Source organism: Streptopelia decaocto (genome assembly GCF_964273445.1).
Source record: "Streptopelia decaocto genome assembly, chromosome: 7".
Taxonomy (NCBI): Eukaryota; Metazoa; Chordata; class Aves; order Columbiformes; family Columbidae; genus Streptopelia; species Streptopelia decaocto.
The window spans coordinates 39,959,205-39,976,407 of NC_138661.1; the positions used below are offsets into that span (position 1 = coordinate 39,959,205).

Below are 17,203 nucleotides of genomic sequence, written 5' to 3' on the forward strand. Positions count from 1 at the left end.
GCTCATTACTACTGTTTACTATTATCCTAAAAAAAATAAAGGAGACACATTTCAGATGTCTCCCAAAATTAAAAGTTGGTGACATATTTGAGACTATGGTGGATGAGGCAACCTTTAAGGAAGTGTTATTCCTTGGTATTAATTTAAAGACGTATTTAGGTCATATTAGTTCTGACTGCATTTTTTTTTCCTCTCTTTCAGTCCAGTCCCTCCTGAAAAGCTTGTCACTAATGGTGTATTGGTGGTAATTTTAAACTATTTATCTTCTGTGTTTGTTTTCATCCTAGTGATGGGAGAGATGAATCTGGCAGGTGCCCCAACACCTCAGTGCAGGCAGGGCTGAAGGGGAGGGACATGGGGCGGTTGGACACTGGCAGCCATCCTGTTGTGCTGCTCCCTGTGGGAGGATGTATTAGGAAAGAGTGAACATAGTCACGGAGGATACCCAGAGACCTGTCCACCAACAGCAGCTGATACCAAGCTTCTTGACAAAGCCCGAAGTGCTCTTTCATTGACTTACTGCCTCTGCATCATTCCCTCTGGGGACTTCTCCTGGGACACCCTCATAGCCATTCTGTTTTCCCAACCTCCATAGGATGATATGGAAGTTGCTTTCTCAACTGCCCCTAACTCACTATTTAGAGGACATAGCACTTGGCTGTCCAACTTTATCAAAGCAGGGCTGTGAGGACAGCCCTGTGATTCAACTGACCTGTTAGTCTACCCCGGGGAGACCTCAGCACACTCCTGTTCCCTCCTGGGTTATTTCCTCTCCCAGCCCAGCCCCTGAGGATGGACTACAGATCGACAACCATTTTTCTTTCAGCTGAAACCTGGCACATCTTCAGTGTCAAGGTCTTTCTCTTATCAACCTAACATAGGGTACACAGTTTTCCAGAGCCCAGGGACCCAGGTGACCAGAGATCGGTAGCAGTGAAGTGCCTCAGATATGGTGTGTTTTGTATACTTAATTCTCTCATCATTCATCGCTATTACAGTCTCGTGAAATTTCCTCCTTGGAAGTCCTGGTGGACAATAGACGGACAAAGACAGAACCTTCAGGTTAGTCTTCAACTAGAAACAAAAAATCTTGTTTTATGGTAAACTGAAAAATTCTCATTTCTTTAGCCAGCAATTTCTCAACTTTGTTCTTACAATTAGAGCACAATTAAAGACTTGGATGGTTAGGAATAGTGTGTGCCTATGCTAACTAACTATAAAAACTGGGCTTGGAAATGAGAGGGAATGATCAGAGTGATAATGAGTGTTATTAGTGCTACAAAATAGAAATACGTATTTCTGTCTCAATAATTTACAGTTTACCCAATTTGCCTGTATGTCTGAGTTTTTAAAACAGCTACTGCTGTTTCCTAAGTGCTCTCTTTTTTTCTTGCTGTAATGTTCCTTGTTCGGATAAATATTGTTGAATGTTTTGTAAATGAAAATGACAACTTCTGAATGACCATTTAATGTTCTGTTTCTGAGATAATGATCATTAACTTCTCTGTAAGATTTTATTTTATTTTATTTTATTTTATTTTATTTTATTTTATTTTATTTTATTTTATTTTATTTTATTTTATTTTATTTTATTTTATTTTATTTTATTTTATTTTATTTTTCAGAAAAAGATTTCTTATTTTCAGTGAAGGGATCCTATGAAGCGAGCCGGACCCTGTCACTGGGTTCTCCGCTGCAACGTGCGGAGCCCCTGGACTTCCATTATATCAAGTACAGCCTGTCAGAACTGCGTGTGGCTCTAGCAGAGAAGAAGCCTCACTCCTTCTTGGTATGTGATCATTAGCTTGAGCAAGCACAGTAAACTCATGGTTTTCCGTACTTATTTGAAGCAAATGGGAAGAATTTATATTAGTAATTTAAAGCCATCTTTCATGATCTTCTGCTCTGGAAGAGCACTGCACTCCCTAAGACACCTAAATATTAGATGCCAACTTGGAAACTGCTCAACAACAACACCATTTGAAAAAATAAGTTAGTGACAGTGCTTTTTTGTGGTATATACTTTAAATATTTTTCTACATTATAATTTATTTTTCAGTGCACCTCAGGTGAAGAGAAAAAAGACTACCATGCATCCCTCACCATTCCTCTTGATTCGCTTCCCTTCAAGGAGAAAGTAGCAGTAGCAAAGGTGATTGAAATCAGCTTTTTAGGATAAATGTGAAGCTATGGACCAAAGATCAATAGGCATGAGCTAACTAGATCAGTATGAAATAAGAGTTTAGATATATAACTGCTAATGCCCTTATATTGCTAAAGGAGAGGGTTATGGACATGTACATTTTCATATAAACTTAGCAGAACCAAAAACCACAGCCACACATTTGAGAGAGGGATTTCTGTGACCAGCTGGGGGGACTAATGCAAGTTAGAGCAAATATGAATGATGAGGTAAGACAGGGCTCACTGGCAGAGCTGGTGCTGGTTTTTACTGTGTGCTGGTCTGTGTATCTTTAGTATGAAACAATTTAAAGAAAGTGGACTTGAAGAAGTTTTAAAAATGGGATGGATTTTCTGACTGTTGTGGCTTTGTGGCTCCAACATGGCTCATAGAAAAAGGGCTTCAAAGCTGACTGAAAGAACATAAAATCATCTCCAATGCTTATATTTTTTTCCTAGGATGAAACTATCAATTTACATGTGAAGTCAAATGACTGGTAAGAAACTCTGTCTTTGGGTTTTTTTGTTCTAAAAAAAAGATGCTGCCCAGCTTTTTTGCCTTCTTACTTTTTTTCTCTAACTAAGGGAGAAGGTATTTAGTCAATGATTATATTTACCACTCTTTACCCTGTATTAATTAGCCATGTCCAGAAGGTGAACATTCTTAACTGTACTGAGTGAAATTTCCTGTTATGCTACTATGCAGGAGTTCAGTTTGGAAGGGGAGAATAATATCTTCTGGCTGCAAAATCCATGGAGCTATGAGTTTAGAAAAACAGGTGTTTATACTCCACTTCACTTACTCGTAAAGAATCTGGAGTATTTGTATTTATACAACTTTGAGGTCTTCAGGCAACAAATCCTAAATATTCCACTGTTTATAGTATCTGTATATGGATTGCAGTATTTCTGTTAGACACTTCTTGAAAATCAGTGTAGCAATAAACATTTTGTTTGTTTGTTTCTGTTAAGGTTTTATAACTTTTTAACTTTCTCAGCCCTGTCTGTACCATCCATGATGTGCTTTTGTAGGGTCGCAATAACAGTTTTTCTAAGCCTAATAGCAGAGTTTGCAACTTGTAAGCATGGGTCCAGACATTAATTGTAAGTGATTATACACATCCTGTTTAACCCTGGACTCTGTTTGAGGTCAAGAAACTTAGATGTTCGCTTGGAGTTTGATCTATGTATGGAGGAGAAAAATTTCCTGCAGAAACGGAGGAAGTTTGTGGCTTCTGCTCTGAAAAAAGCACTTCATTTAGAGCAAGACCTACAAGACCACGAGGTATGGAGAGCACCATAGGGATGGGACTGTGCTGTTGACATGAAAGTCTTATACTTGTAGCCATTTGGATATTGTTCCTTAACCAACCCTGATGTTTTCAGCACCCAGTGTAAAGCTTCAAGAAATGTTTAGATGAAACAATGTGAGAATGTGGGTAGTATCAAACCCACTTACTACACGTTTGCTCAGAAAACAGAATGCCATAAAACAGCATTTTTTCCCTGCCTTATTTATTTTTAATCTATGGTCCTGGATAGTCCTACTCTCTTAGCTGAGCATTCAGTCACTGAGGCTCCATGAGGTATTTTATATTAGATTTATATCAGATTTTTGAGGGGGAAAACCTAACACTTAAGGTTACACTGATTGATGTGGATGTTTCTTATCACAAACTCTCTCCTCCAGTGCTCTTCATCTCAGCTATACTGTCGCTCTAACAGCACAAAGACATGCGATATTTTTCTCTCATCTCTCTGAGTTAGGGTTTGTATTTGTTCATGAACATCCTGGCATAGGGATGGTTGGTGTTTTAGGGAAGGAACATGGTCTATGATCAGGCACGTCAGAAATGAAGAAGTTTTCATTTTGGGAGTTTGTTTTTTTCTTTATATTGATGTGTCCAGCATAGGTGAAAAAAACTCCCACAAATATATTGATCACATCAGTATATTGTTTCTCATTAGCACACTAGTTTCAATGGAAAAAAGCAGTATAAGAATTTTTTAGGGGAAGTAATTCCAACTACTAATTTCAGATTTTCCAACAAAATAATTTTTTTTCTTGGGCAGGCAAACCCAAATCAGAATACTCTGCTTTGACCTAAAATGTTTGATTTAAATTGAGAGACTGCTAAATATTTCTTTGATGCAATTGCCTGTAAATGTGTATGGGAAATGTAATTTGGCTTCTCTTCTCTCAGTGGGTTTCTTGGGGGAATTTGTCTTCCTGTAGCACAATTTAGATTTCCATGACATTAGGCTTTGTGGCTCATCACTGCAATTATTTACTCTAGGTACTTTACAGGAAATGTAATCTAATCATTATACTTGACTTGCAAGAGAGGATGAACTCTGCTTGTTCTCAAAATAGAGCTCTCATGAGACGATGTACCACTAAAGAAAATGCATTCTAATATTGAAATGCCTTGAAACAACAAGTTTTGAGCTGTTTTGGTAAGCCAGCATGTAACAATTTAGAATCAAAATTGAGTGATTTTGATTGAAAGAGGTAAAAGTAGCTAATTAATAAATTTTTAAAATTATTATTATTATTATTTTTCTGCGCAAAATACCAGGTCTTTGTCTTCTTTTCCCCTGCTTGGGGAAATGGTGAAATGTTGGAATTTCTTGTGTGACAGAAATGCTGCAATTCACTCAGCTCTGACCACATGTGCTGCTAAAATAAGTTGTGGCTTACTACTGCTGTGGTGATGTTTGGACAGGTACCATTTGTAGCAGTCATGACAACAGGAGGTGGCACCCGTGCACTGACATCTCTGTTAGGCAACCTGTTGGGTCTTCAGAAGCTGGACCTCTTAGATGCTGTTTCATACATCACTGGGTCATCTGGTTCAACATGGTAAGGAGATCCTGAACAAAGACATAATTCCTCAACCTCTATAGTCTGCTGGGTGAGGAGATTTATTCTCTTTGTTTTGGTAAAGGAAGGTGTACTACTTCAGTCGAGCATTTTCGTTGCTGTGTTAGGAACACATTGCCTGAGCCAGTGTATGGCCCAGGGACTGCCTGGGGAGAACAACATTTTCCTTGACCTTTTGTTTTGCCTCTAGGATCTTTCCTGGTGAATGACCCTGGGGCAAATCACAGCCTTGTGCAGAAATGTATGTAGCATGGAGGGGCTTTTTTCAAATCCTCAGGTTTCACTATGGATTTGAGGGATCTTCTAAATAAAAAAATCTTTTATCTTCCATAATAAACTGAACCAAAAATATGGGTTTTTATGAACCTCAGCTGGTTCATTGGATATGGTCCTTAAGTCCAAGTCAAAAAAGTGAAAACCTATCGAGCATAAGACAATGTATTTCCTTTCTTTTCCCCAGGACCTTGTCACATTTATATCAGAGTGCTGACTGGTCACACAAGGATCTGTCTGAACAGATTGGTGAACTCCGCAGACACATGACCAAGAGCAAACTAAGCTGCTTTTCCCTGGAGAGCTTGAAGTACTATGACAAGGAGCTAAAATTGCGGAAGCAAGAGGGATACCAGATCTCTAGCATTGATTTTTGGGGTCTTCTGCTGGAAAAAGCATTAAGTGATGGGGTAGTGTGTCTATGTTTTCCCTAACAGCTGCTGAATACTGTTGTATGGAAAATTAAGCTCTAGGGACAGGTGCTGAGAGCATGTCAGCATTATCCAGTAGGTGATTTCTGCTGGCTAAAGGACGGAATATTTCTCCCTATATCTCTCAACACCTAATCAGCAGCCCAAGGTGTATTCTGAAGAGCAGGAAACCTATGTCTCCTTCTACCAGTATGAGCATCTGAGCACCTAACAGCACAGTCTTGCTCTTGGTTTCTTTTGCTATGTTCTCCTCTGTGAGAACTTAAATAATCCATGTGAAGTGTGTGCATTTATTGAGAAGAACGAAAGACTGCTCTACCACAAAATTTCCTACACTCACTGGTAATTAAATAAGCTTACATCGATGTGTAAATGTTTGGGTCACTCCTTGGTTAAAAAAAGTCTGGACACAAAATGAGTGGAGGCAATAAGAAAATGTGGATGGAAATGGGTATTTATTTTTCTGTAATCTTGCAAGCCCATACATGATGCCAAGATGGTCTCTTGGTTTTGCTCTTTCTGGTCAATTCACAGAAAAATAACCACAAACTCTCAGATGAACGACAGGCATTGAATCACGGTCAGAATCCCCTACCTATCTACATGATCCTCAACATGAAGGAAGACTACAGCCTTTCAGAGTTCAAAGGTGATGGCAAAACTGAGATGTATCTGGACTTGGTGTTCAAATGATCTGCATTATCAGTTACTGCATGTCCTCCAACCCCTTGCACTGCTGAACAATAGCATTCATAAACAGTTCCTCTTCCTGTTTAACTTCTGCTTCTTCTTCCATTTCTAGACTTTGTCCCCAGGATCTGAGAGGAACCCATCTTCTATGGGGCAGGAATAATTTGGGGGAGGTGCTTAAGGACAGCCAAGGTACTCCCAAGTCAAAGCCTTAGCTCCACATTTACAGTAACTTAGGCTGACCCCTTTTGGTAGAAAGTCCATTTATGTCCTGTCTGGAGAGGCTTGTTTGAAAGTTCTGTACAAACAAGTTTGGGAAATGTTATGAGTGAGGGGCTGAAACCAGCTGAATGGTAACTGCTTACCCAGAGGAAGGCCAGTCTGTGGCCACCCTGCTGACAGGGTTTGTCCTGCAGCTGCATCATTCTCATTTCAGAGCCCTTCCTGCAGGGAGGTGGGGAACAGGGTTGAGATTTAAAAGGCCATTTTGTGTCCCTGCAGAATGGGTGGAGTTCACCCCTTATGAAGTTGGGTTCTTAAAGTACGGCGCCTTCATTCGCGCAGAGGATTTTGGCAGCGAGTTCTTCATGGGCCGCCTGATGAAGAAGCTCCCTGAATCCCGCATCTGCTTCATGAAAGGTAATGTGTGTTTCCACTAGGAAAATTTGTATTGCATAAAAATATACTTTATTTTTAATATAATGTAGACCCTGCATACTGCAGCCAATGCGCCTGCAACACGCAGGACTGAAGCAAAGTGTCCAACATGTTCTCACCTCTAAGTGAATTCCTCAGACACCGGAGATGGGCTAAAAAATACTTAGAGGAAATTTCAAATAACACTATTCACTGTTTCTTTTATCTTGAATGGTGACTCTCATGCCTAAAGTTTCAGGGCTGCTTAAAGAGGTTAGGTTTATTTTGAACAGCTCAACAGCAGAAGTCTACATGGGAAAAAAAATCGTATTTCAAAACTGAAGACTTAAAACCAAATTTGTCAATAAATGGGATGATTTTCTAACAAAAAAAGCCATGTTGTTACTGAGTTTGCTATAAGATACGGCAAATTTGAATATTTTTCTGAACTGTTACTAATATTTGTGCAAGTTTAATAATATTGTAAATAATTTTAAATTTTGCTAGTATGATTAAACCAGTGATCTTTGTCATCCTTATTTCAGTAAAGTGAGTGGCTCCCAGTAATACACGAAAGACAGATTTGCAGATTTTATACAATTCTTATTTTAGTGTTGCATAATGCTAGAATTGTCTGACGCGCTTCTTGGTATGCCGGTTCTCTAGAGTGAAGCTGTCTGTGGAAGAGTCCATCTGCTCTTAGACTGTGAACAATAGATGTATTCCATGTAAATAAAATAAGCACAACACACAACAGGACATCAAGGACACTAGTAAGAACATCCATACAACCAGCAATGCTGTGTGTTGTTCCTTATTTGGTGTGCAGAGAATTTGTGCACTTCAATGTATGATGCAAAAGGAGTCCAGAGTCATAGTGGTACAGACACTTAACCTCAGAGCTTTAATGGCTACGTTTAGAACTTTTAGTGGTGTCATGAGTTAAGGAAAGAGGTGGCTGAGGGAGAAGACTCAGAAGATACCACAGGATCCAAGAGTAAAAATAGGTCTAAAAGGGGGAGGACACCTTCATGAAAGGTAGACCCACTGATGGCTCTGAAACACAAACAGTTTGGATGCAGCCACCAGCACTGGACAAACCAAATCAAGTACACTGCAGAAGAAACCCTTTCATACTTTCAATTTTCTTATATTCTGTGCTGACTGCCAGAGGTGGGAGGTAAATCACAGAGCTAGGTGGAACGCTGAGAACGCTGTGCCTCTGTTGCAGCTTTGCAACACAAGCAGTGTGACGTGGTCAAGTAGCAAGCACACCCAACATATCCAGTCTGGGCTGAGCTTTGGGTTATCACTCCCAGCACCTGAATAGGGCTGGTGACCCCACAGCCACAGGTGTATCTGTAGAAAGGATGGAGATTTAAAGCAATGTTGCCATCTAGTGATACAACATGAAATGCCCTCTTTGGTTGCAATTAAAATGTACTGTTTGTTGCAGCGTGATGGTTTAAGGATAAAAGCAAAGTGTCAATTGTCGCAAGAGGTGAGGACTTTTATAAAAGCAGCTGGAAAGATTGGATGGGTTTATAGTGATACAAGACCCTCAGACTTCCAGAAGAAAGGCTAGAGTGCATGAAAGCTGGTCTGCTATTTTCAGCTGTTGGTCTGGTAAAAGATACTTTCTCTCCTCATGGTTCTTAGTTCAGCAAATATAGGTACCATGAAAATTCAGTGCAAGAGGTTAGGGAAACACTGTTATGGAATTATGACCAAGTCCTCGAGGGACACCAGTGTTTGGAAGATATTAAAATGCACGAGCGGCATGTAACTCCTGGTGCTCAGGGAGCTGGAAGAGTTATGGAGTGAGGAGGCACCAAGTGAAGACAGGAGAAATGAAACGAACTGCCTTCTCACAGGCAGGCCTGCACAGAAGCTTCTCAAGCTGCAGGGAAATGAGGGTCTGTTGATGGAAACTGGCCAGTAATTACCTGTAAATGAACTCTGGTTGACAGCTAAGTGTAGAGCCAGAGAACCCCTGTCTGATTTCTTAGTTACGTATTTCTAATGCTTCTCAAGCAAGTCCTGTTCTTGTTAGTGTGAAGCAGAAGACCCTTGGCTTCTTGTCCCACTCCGCAAATAAGGCAGGTTTAAAAGGGAATTGCATTTCTCTTACTGGTGCATAATTATTGTATTGTGAAATTCAAAAATATTGCATACGTTGTGATGTATGGCTTTTGCAAAGCTTTCACTGGTGGCGATTTTCAAGGCAAAGCTCAGCACTACCTTCTCTGGCAGAGTTCTTTTCAGGGCCCGCAGCACAGATGTGGCAGAGGAAATAATTTTCAAGATCCAAGAGGATTTTGGAGATTTTTGTACTGGGGAGACATTTTTAGATGTTCTTTTAAGTGGGAGGGCAAAATTAGAAGGACTATGGGGATTATCCAGTTGTGACAAGGGAGGTCTTACAAGGAACATTATGTTTTGTTTTAGAGGACTACTCTGGAGACTATCTCAAGTTGTGCTTTAACCACTTGGATCTTGGCTGTTCAGGAACAGCCCCCAAACCTTTAACTAAATATAGAGTTGTATACAGCACACTTTGTAAACCAAACCACTACTTCATATGAAATGGCATGGGTTTGCTCTCTGATGACAGTTGCTTATAGGACAGGAATATGCAGCCTGGAAAATGTTGGTTTGCAATTTATCGGCAGTAGCTGTATGAAACAATGAATTACGGTGTCTGAAGGCCTGTCACTTTGTTTAAAGCTATTACAGCCCTCTTTGAGGACAAAATGGGAGTTGCTACAATAAAACTTAGTATAGTTTTTGGAAATCTGGAGAGATTCCATTACTTCTTGCAAAACTGAAAGGTTGTTTTTTTAAAAGGACACTTTGCATTAAAATGTTTCCAAAGCAGTTTCCCTGTTCTCTGCCATTGCACAGGCCTGTGGAGCAATGTGTTTTCCTACAACCTGTTGGATGCATGGCATTTGTCGGATCCTACAGAAAGGCCCTCACTGAGGTGTACCCAAAACAGGACTGTTGATGTTGGTTGGTTACGTTTCTGTTTCTACTCTACCTGCTGTTTTATTAATTTTTAAATGAATGTTACATTCAGATGCACACAACGTGAAATCTTTATCAAGGCTTTTAAAATCTTAAAACTGAGGCAAATTCAGCACTGGGGTTTTTTGTTATTTGTTTGGGTTTGGGTTTTTTGTTTGTTTGTTTTTGCTGAGGTCTCCTGTTGCCAGTGATATCTAATTAGGTTTCCTCTCTGAATTTATTCATAGCAACATTATTTCCATTAGTTTCCCTTGGACTGAATTCATGCAAGTGATGATTTGCCACCAAATATAAAACTACTGAAGTTTTTTAACAGGTCATCTTTGCTAGGGGCCTTTCAGCAAACCTACACATTATAACAAACATCTCAGTGCTGTGTTCTCTGTCTGCCTTGGCAGATCATACTTTTTGTATGTTGTTATTGAAGACTTGGATATACCAGTTACGTGGAACTCCATTTCAATTATCTTTGATCTTGTTGTATCCCTGTGCAGAGTATTGGCTGTCCTCCCTGTGTTCAAAAGTGGTTAATGAGTGTGGTTTACAGGCTTTTCATCACTCTCTCCAGGGAAGTGTCACAAAACCATGAGCTCAACACAAAGTCATTTGCCCTCTTTCCCAACATCATGAGGTGCCATTTAGCACAATCCTTTTTCTCTGCTCTTTTCTGGGTGCTTAAGTTGCCTGACAGCACTTTTTTTTCAAAGCTGGTTGGGACTAATTTTGAAAGAAGCTGGTCCCAGTTCTCAGCCTCCCCTGCCCTTCACATAGGGAATCCATCTGTGACTTCTGTTAAGCAGTCAATCACTTTTTCCAGCTTCAAGAAGTTTTTTGCCACCCTGTTTTTTGTTGAATACACTTCACTGAACATTGATTTTCTTCTTGTTCTTAACTTCCATATTGATTTGATTATATGTTGCCATATCCTATTAGGATCTTCTTTCCTCTAGCTAATACTAGATACCTTTTGGTAATTCAAGCATTGCAAAGTACTGTATTAGAACAACAACCTGTTGATCTGCTCTACCCTCCAGAAGCAGATCAGCCTTCCCTACCAGCCAGGAGCCATGATTTGGACACTTACATGGTCACCCCCGAATGTGGCATCATGGGCATCATTCGGCAAGTCCTGACCGAGCGGGTGATGGTTTCCAAGTTCTACAACTTCCTGAAGGGGTTCCAGCTACACAATGAATACCTCCAGAGCAAAAGCTTCTGTAGATGGAAAGGTAAACATCCCTGAATATTAATTTTTATCTGCTTAGATGATTGGTGTTTTCGTTAGTGAAGAGAAAGCAGAGGATGAACAGGCTTTATTTTTCACTTTGGAAACAAAAAAATTAAGATAACTACTTAAATATCATCCGATCAAATCAGCTGCACAGAGCTGAGTATCTTTAACAGATGTGAATTGTTAGAAATCAGCACTTTTTTACTGAGATAGAAGTGAAACAGACAAAATTTTGACACATCTCTGTTTTTACTGAAATTGAAGTGTTAACAAATACTCTAAGAAGTCCCTTGATTCCAGGGAAAGGCCACTGCTGCTCACCAGGGACAAAAGAGGAGCATGAAAAGTGAAGGAGTTCTGTGGTTTTACCTTGGACAGATCTTTCTTCTCTGTGTCAAAGCTGAGCTTCCATAGTGTGGCTGAGTCTTGGAAAGCAAAAGCAGTAGGGAGAGAAGAGGCCTTTTTCCCTCCCGTATTAGCCAAACAACAGACATCAGACATATTAATTCTTCAGTGAATCACTCATGGTAAGAAATATTTCCTTTTAGATACTGTACTAGACAAATTCCCCAACCAGCTGACAGAAGCAGCAGAGTTCCTGTGCCTGGCAGACACGGCGGGATACATCGATATCAGTTACCCACCACTCATGAGGCTGGAGAGGAAAGTGGATGTTGTCCTACACTTAAACTACTCTTCTGGATCACAGACATTGGTGCGATGACCACATTGTTTTCTCCAATAATGACCACTGTCTTTTAGCCCTTTTAGCACTTTAACTCCTAAGGAATCAGAATAATTTAGGTAGAAGAAACTGATTCTGGGAGAAAAGGATTCCTGGTGTGTAGCTTCCATTTTGTACATATGCAGGTCTCTTAGTGTTGCTGGTATACCATGGCAAATCACCTAAGGAGAACAGAAGTAGTATCAGCTTTCTGAATATTTTATTTTAATTAACCTTCTGATAGGTAAATGCTGTCTCCTAGACCTATGTGCTCCTGGGATCTCAATATGGCTGTTGGAACTACACTCTCCAAGGAATGTTTCTTTGGAACTAGTACCACCACTGATGAACAAATTTCATTTGTCTTGTTATATTCATCTAAAGATATCCATATATCCACATGAAGTCGAATTAGAAGTAGTTTCTTCATTTGCCTTTAGAACAGAAACTGGATTTTGTTGTTGTAGTTTGTGATTTTGTTGGTTTTTTGTTGTTTTGTTTTGTTCTGGCCTATAATTCCTGTTACCAAATATGGATAAGATGGAAGTTTTCATACACATCAACCAGATCCAGGAACAAAAATCCTGTTTTCAAAAATGACTTACGCGCCCGCAAGATTAAATTAACATTTCAGTCAAGATGGTGCTTACTCTCAGATACCTGCACCGTTTTTCAAAACCATGTTAAGGCATCTGACAGTTAGGGGGCTTTTAAATACTTCATGCCAAGTCAACAAAAAGTTTGTACTTTTATGAATCTGTATTTAAAAAACATACCATTTTGGATTCCTGTACATGCTCCTAATTTCAGGGTTTTCTCCAGTAAAGGGCATGGTTCTGTGTTCTAAGCAGCTGGGCTGCCCCTGCCTGAAGCCATGAACATCTTGTTGACCTTGCAGTTAAAGGCTGTGGAGGTAGGACAAAAATCAGGAGTGCAAGCTGGAGGCTGGGTCTTGAAATGTTGTTATCATAATAACTAGTACTTAATCTCTCATGCAAGAGACAAAGGCCAGAAGAAACACTGACAGTGAAGGCTACTCCCTGATCTTTGCAAAGTCTTTGGTGGATGCATTGTGCATTTGGAAAAGCTGGGGGGATGAGAGAATTTCTGACCCTTTTCTCTGTCTGAATGCAGCCTTTGGAAGAAGCCTCCAAGTACTTCCTAAAGCAAGGAATCCCATTTCCCAAAATCCACCTGAGTGAAGAAGAAAAGAAAAATCTAAAGGAGTGCTACATCTTCGAAGATGCAGACATCCCAGAGGCACCAACAGTGGTGTTTTTCCCGCTGGTGAATGACACCTTCAAAAGATACAAAGAGCCTGGTAAGCCGTGGACACAGACAGTCGTCCCACCACCTGGCCACCCTTTGGCTGCGTCAGGATGGGAGGAATGGTCTAGTATGGTCCTCTCCCTCCCCTACCACTGCTCCCATGGGAGAGAAATGCTGGTGTGTGGGTAGTGAGGAGCAGTGTTGTGCCCCATATGGAAAGTGGGAGGTGGGACCACATCAAGAACCCATCAATGACCTTTCTTTATTTGTGTAGGTGTGGAGCGCAGCCCTGCTGAGATGGCGCAGGGCAACGTGGATGTTTCCACCATTTTTTCCCCATACTGCTTAAACAGCTTTACCTACACAGAGGAGGAGTTTGACAAGCTGGTAGAACTGACCAGCTACAATATTCAGAACAACAAACATCTGATCCTTCAGGCTTTGAATTCAGCTATAGAGCAGAAACGACAGCACAAAAAATAAAACGCCGTCCTGAGTTTCAGAAATATATCCAAATATTATTATTTTCCTGCAGAAGAATCAAGACCTGTTTGTTAACGAACATGACAGACTTAGGAAAGCACAAAGGCTTGTCTCAGCTTGTGGATCCTCTCCACCATGTGGTGATCCTAGATAAACCAATCAAACAAAATAATCGCTTGTCTCATGCTTTATTTATCTTGGATTTTACTGCTGGTGAACATTTTTTTCTGTATAGATACATGTATATGCAGTAAAACAAACCTTAGGGAGTATGTGGCTTATTGATGAGTTTTGTAAATAATGAATGTGAGACAGCAATAACAATTATTTTAAAAATTACTATGCTAGTAGAAGTTATATGTGAAGACAAATGAGCTACAAATATTTAATCTATTCAAAATCTAGTGCAACAGTAATATACATAATAAACATGGACCATGTCAAAGAAAAAAACCTATATTTTCCTGTTGTGTCAGCAAGAAATATTGTTGGAAATAACATGCAAATCTAAACATAAAAAAAATATAGCAAATATGAGATTTCACATGAAAAATGCAAATTTTCTGTACTTCTGAATTTACAAGTTTTATTATATCAGCAATATCTAGGTTTGGAAAATCCCTTGAAAGTCACCATTGCAAACCCCATTGTGAGTCAGGATAGGCTCTTCTGGTGCATGTGTAAGTACTTGACCTGCGATTGTGCTGTTCTCTGAACACTCACAGTATTTACAGAATTCAGCTCAGCACCTGCATCCTGTTAATTTCAACAGGTTCAATAGTACTTCTTGTTATTATAGGATGAGATGCTGGCTATGAGAATAAAAACATCGAAAACAGAGAGACATTCAGATTTTGTGGTAAGAAGGCAAGCTAAGTGCTTTACACTGATATCCATGGGTAATTGCATACCTTTGTCAGTCCCTGGCTGTATACAATCAACACACCATCTATGCAACTACTATAAATAGCACAAGGCAATTTGTTAAAACTGCTTGTTTTTGAGATGAAGATCAAAATAATTCTTTGCTTTATGAAGGATTTTAATAACACGGATGCTCTGTAAGCCTGTTTCATCACAATAGAGATGCTAATCTAAAGCAAGACATAATGCTTCAATCATTATCAGCTACCCTTAATTACTTCAAATTTAAATGAAAAGCAGTAACTTGTCTGCACTGAAGTAACGTATTGGCACACACAGAGCTATGCACAATGCAATCATAGTCAAAATAGAAAATAAATTCTTTCTTCAAAATGAAGTGTGAACTTCTAAAAGGTTGAAAAATTCTCCTCCCTCTTGCTATCATTTGTCTCTCTTCCTTCAGGCATACCTTAATGGCTTTAAGCCTTCATCATCTTTATTCTCCCACACTCACCTCTGATGACCTCACTCCCCTCAGGGATGGTGTGTCCTTGCCCCAGCTGCTTTTCCAGGCCCTCACACCTCCATCCAATTTGCAGCCCTGGTTCAAACCTCCAGTGTGCTGAAATGGCTGTTTACTTGGCAGTGCTCATCAAGGGCTCTTCTTTGTGATCTCTGCTGTTGAGTCATGCCATCCCTTTCGGCATTGCCTCTCCTCTGCCCCAGCCATAACTCCCTCTCAGCCCTCCATGTTTATCATTATGGAAAACCCATTTGGGGTGACACATGTGTTTGCTACTTCTCCCACCTGCCCACCTACCAGTTAGCATTTCAGGCATCTTCAAGACCTGCCATCCAAGGCTGTCAATGACACCGAGTTTCAAGAACCCTGCCTCTCTCTTTCTATCCCTACCCTCAACTGTACCCCTTTGCCTCCCACACTGTCTTTTTGTTTGTTGTTTTTTTTTTAACAGAGAGAGGCCTCGTTGATTCCAGGTGTGCCACTAAGGCATCCCTTGCTCTGCTGTACCCTCTAGGGACTGAGCCTATCCCAGATGTTGGCAGTTTGGCCAGGCCCACATGATTGCTCCTAGTCATGCTTTCAGTGTGGGTAAAGCTCTTGGATAAGAACTGGATCTTTTTATCAATTCTCCCCTTGCAATCCTTGGACATCCGTGGCTTTCTTCTTTCAGATACATCCATAACCACCTTAAACCCACAGCAAGGCCCTTGCTGTGACCCTGAAAATACCTATATGTCCTGTGTTACTGTAGACCCTGAAAAAGGTCTGGCTTAATCCTCCATCCATCTGTCCTTCTCCTGGGGCATGGGGGCCTTCACCCATAGGTAATGTTCTTGAGTTGAGGGGATGGACACCAGTTCCATCATGCCATCTGTAGTTGTTTTCTTCCTCTCTGAGATATTGTAGTGTTGTCTCCAGGTGACCAGTCCTAAGCAATTGCCTGTTCTCCTGACTTCCATCTAGTCAGCATGCCTGTCTGTGCTTAGTAGAGGTGCTTAGTTTGTGACTTAGGGGGTTGGTTAATTCGTTTGGCTCAGCTTGCTTTTAATCATTAAATGTATTAATTAATTGCACAGAACACTTGCAGAAGATCCTGGCTGTCAGTTTTTGCAGCCTTTGTGTGGCTTTGTCTTCTGGCATTTTTTGTTCTGGTTCAGCTGCTAATGGGTATGTTTCGTGCGCTCAGCCTCTGGGCTGTACTGAGGCATTGAAAGAATGTAGGTAACAGCTGTGGATGTGGGTATTTAAATGCCATTTTGGTTTTGCAGGTTAGGAGAGCCCCTTTTTACAGAAAATAGGAGTAATTTCATGGAATTATCCATTCAAGGGAGGAAACAAACTAGAGGGGTAGAAGCACTGCAAAAATCCATGCCTACACATGTAACACAGTGTTAGCACTGACTTAAAAGCCAGAACTCTTCGTAGCCCTAACAGGAACTACAAACACTAACATGGTGACCTGCTTAATTGTAATGAATATGTTCAGCATCTTTTCGGTGTCTTGCTTTTCCTTCTTACCCATTCATTATCTGTAGGTAAGTGAAGGGATTAGCATGCAATTGCACCTTTGCCCCAGCCCTTCCGATTATCACAAAGGTGCACTGAGAACTGGGCAGCTCAGTGAGGTGAGTCAGCCTGTAGGAACCCAAGCAAAGCAGCAGTGGGGTTCTTGAACCCCTTGTGAGGCACGTGGGTACTTGGACAGTACCGTTGAGCAAGGGTCCTGAGGAGGCAGAAGCTAATGGGGTGGTTTGCAGTACCATTTTATACTGTTCTGTAGCCCAAAGAGTGGTCAAATAAAAGATCACTGCAAACAGTCTGAGTGAAGTGAGCTATTTGACTACAGGTTGCATCACACAAATGACAGGAAATATGTCTGCCACAGCGGATACAGGAGAATGTGGGTGCTAAAGCAGGACTCCCTTCTGAGAAGCCCTATGCCAAACCCCATTCACTTGTAAAACTCTGCTATGTATGTCAAGGGTTT

At 40.6% G+C, this 17,203-nt stretch overlaps 1 protein-coding gene across 1 annotated transcript in view; it reads left to right on the forward strand.

Moving 5' to 3' along the window:
- The window catches only part of LOC309442363 (cytosolic phospholipase A2 epsilon-like), a gene marked incomplete at both ends in the record, with an annotated part of 33,048 nt that extends 19,219 nt beyond the window's left edge, over positions 1-13,829 (forward strand). Inside the window, 15 exons of the mRNA XM_082058142.1 lie at positions 202-244; positions 999-1,062; positions 1,626-1,789; positions 2,060-2,152; positions 2,641-2,678; positions 3,331-3,466; positions 4,908-5,044; positions 5,526-5,748; positions 6,304-6,418; positions 6,961-7,098; positions 10,000-10,107; positions 11,157-11,351; positions 11,902-12,068; positions 13,212-13,398; positions 13,621-13,829. Of these exons, the coding sequence (XP_081914268.1) occupies positions 202-244; positions 999-1,062; positions 1,626-1,789; positions 2,060-2,152; positions 2,641-2,678; positions 3,331-3,466; positions 4,908-5,044; positions 5,526-5,748; positions 6,304-6,418; positions 6,961-7,098; positions 10,000-10,107; positions 11,157-11,351; positions 11,902-12,068; positions 13,212-13,398; positions 13,621-13,829 (2,017 nt within the window). The remainder of the gene's footprint in view (positions 1-201; positions 245-998; positions 1,063-1,625; positions 1,790-2,059; positions 2,153-2,640; positions 2,679-3,330; positions 3,467-4,907; positions 5,045-5,525; positions 5,749-6,303; positions 6,419-6,960; positions 7,099-9,999; positions 10,108-11,156; positions 11,352-11,901; positions 12,069-13,211; positions 13,399-13,620) is intronic.
- Positions 13,830-17,203: the final 3,374 nt, after the last annotated feature.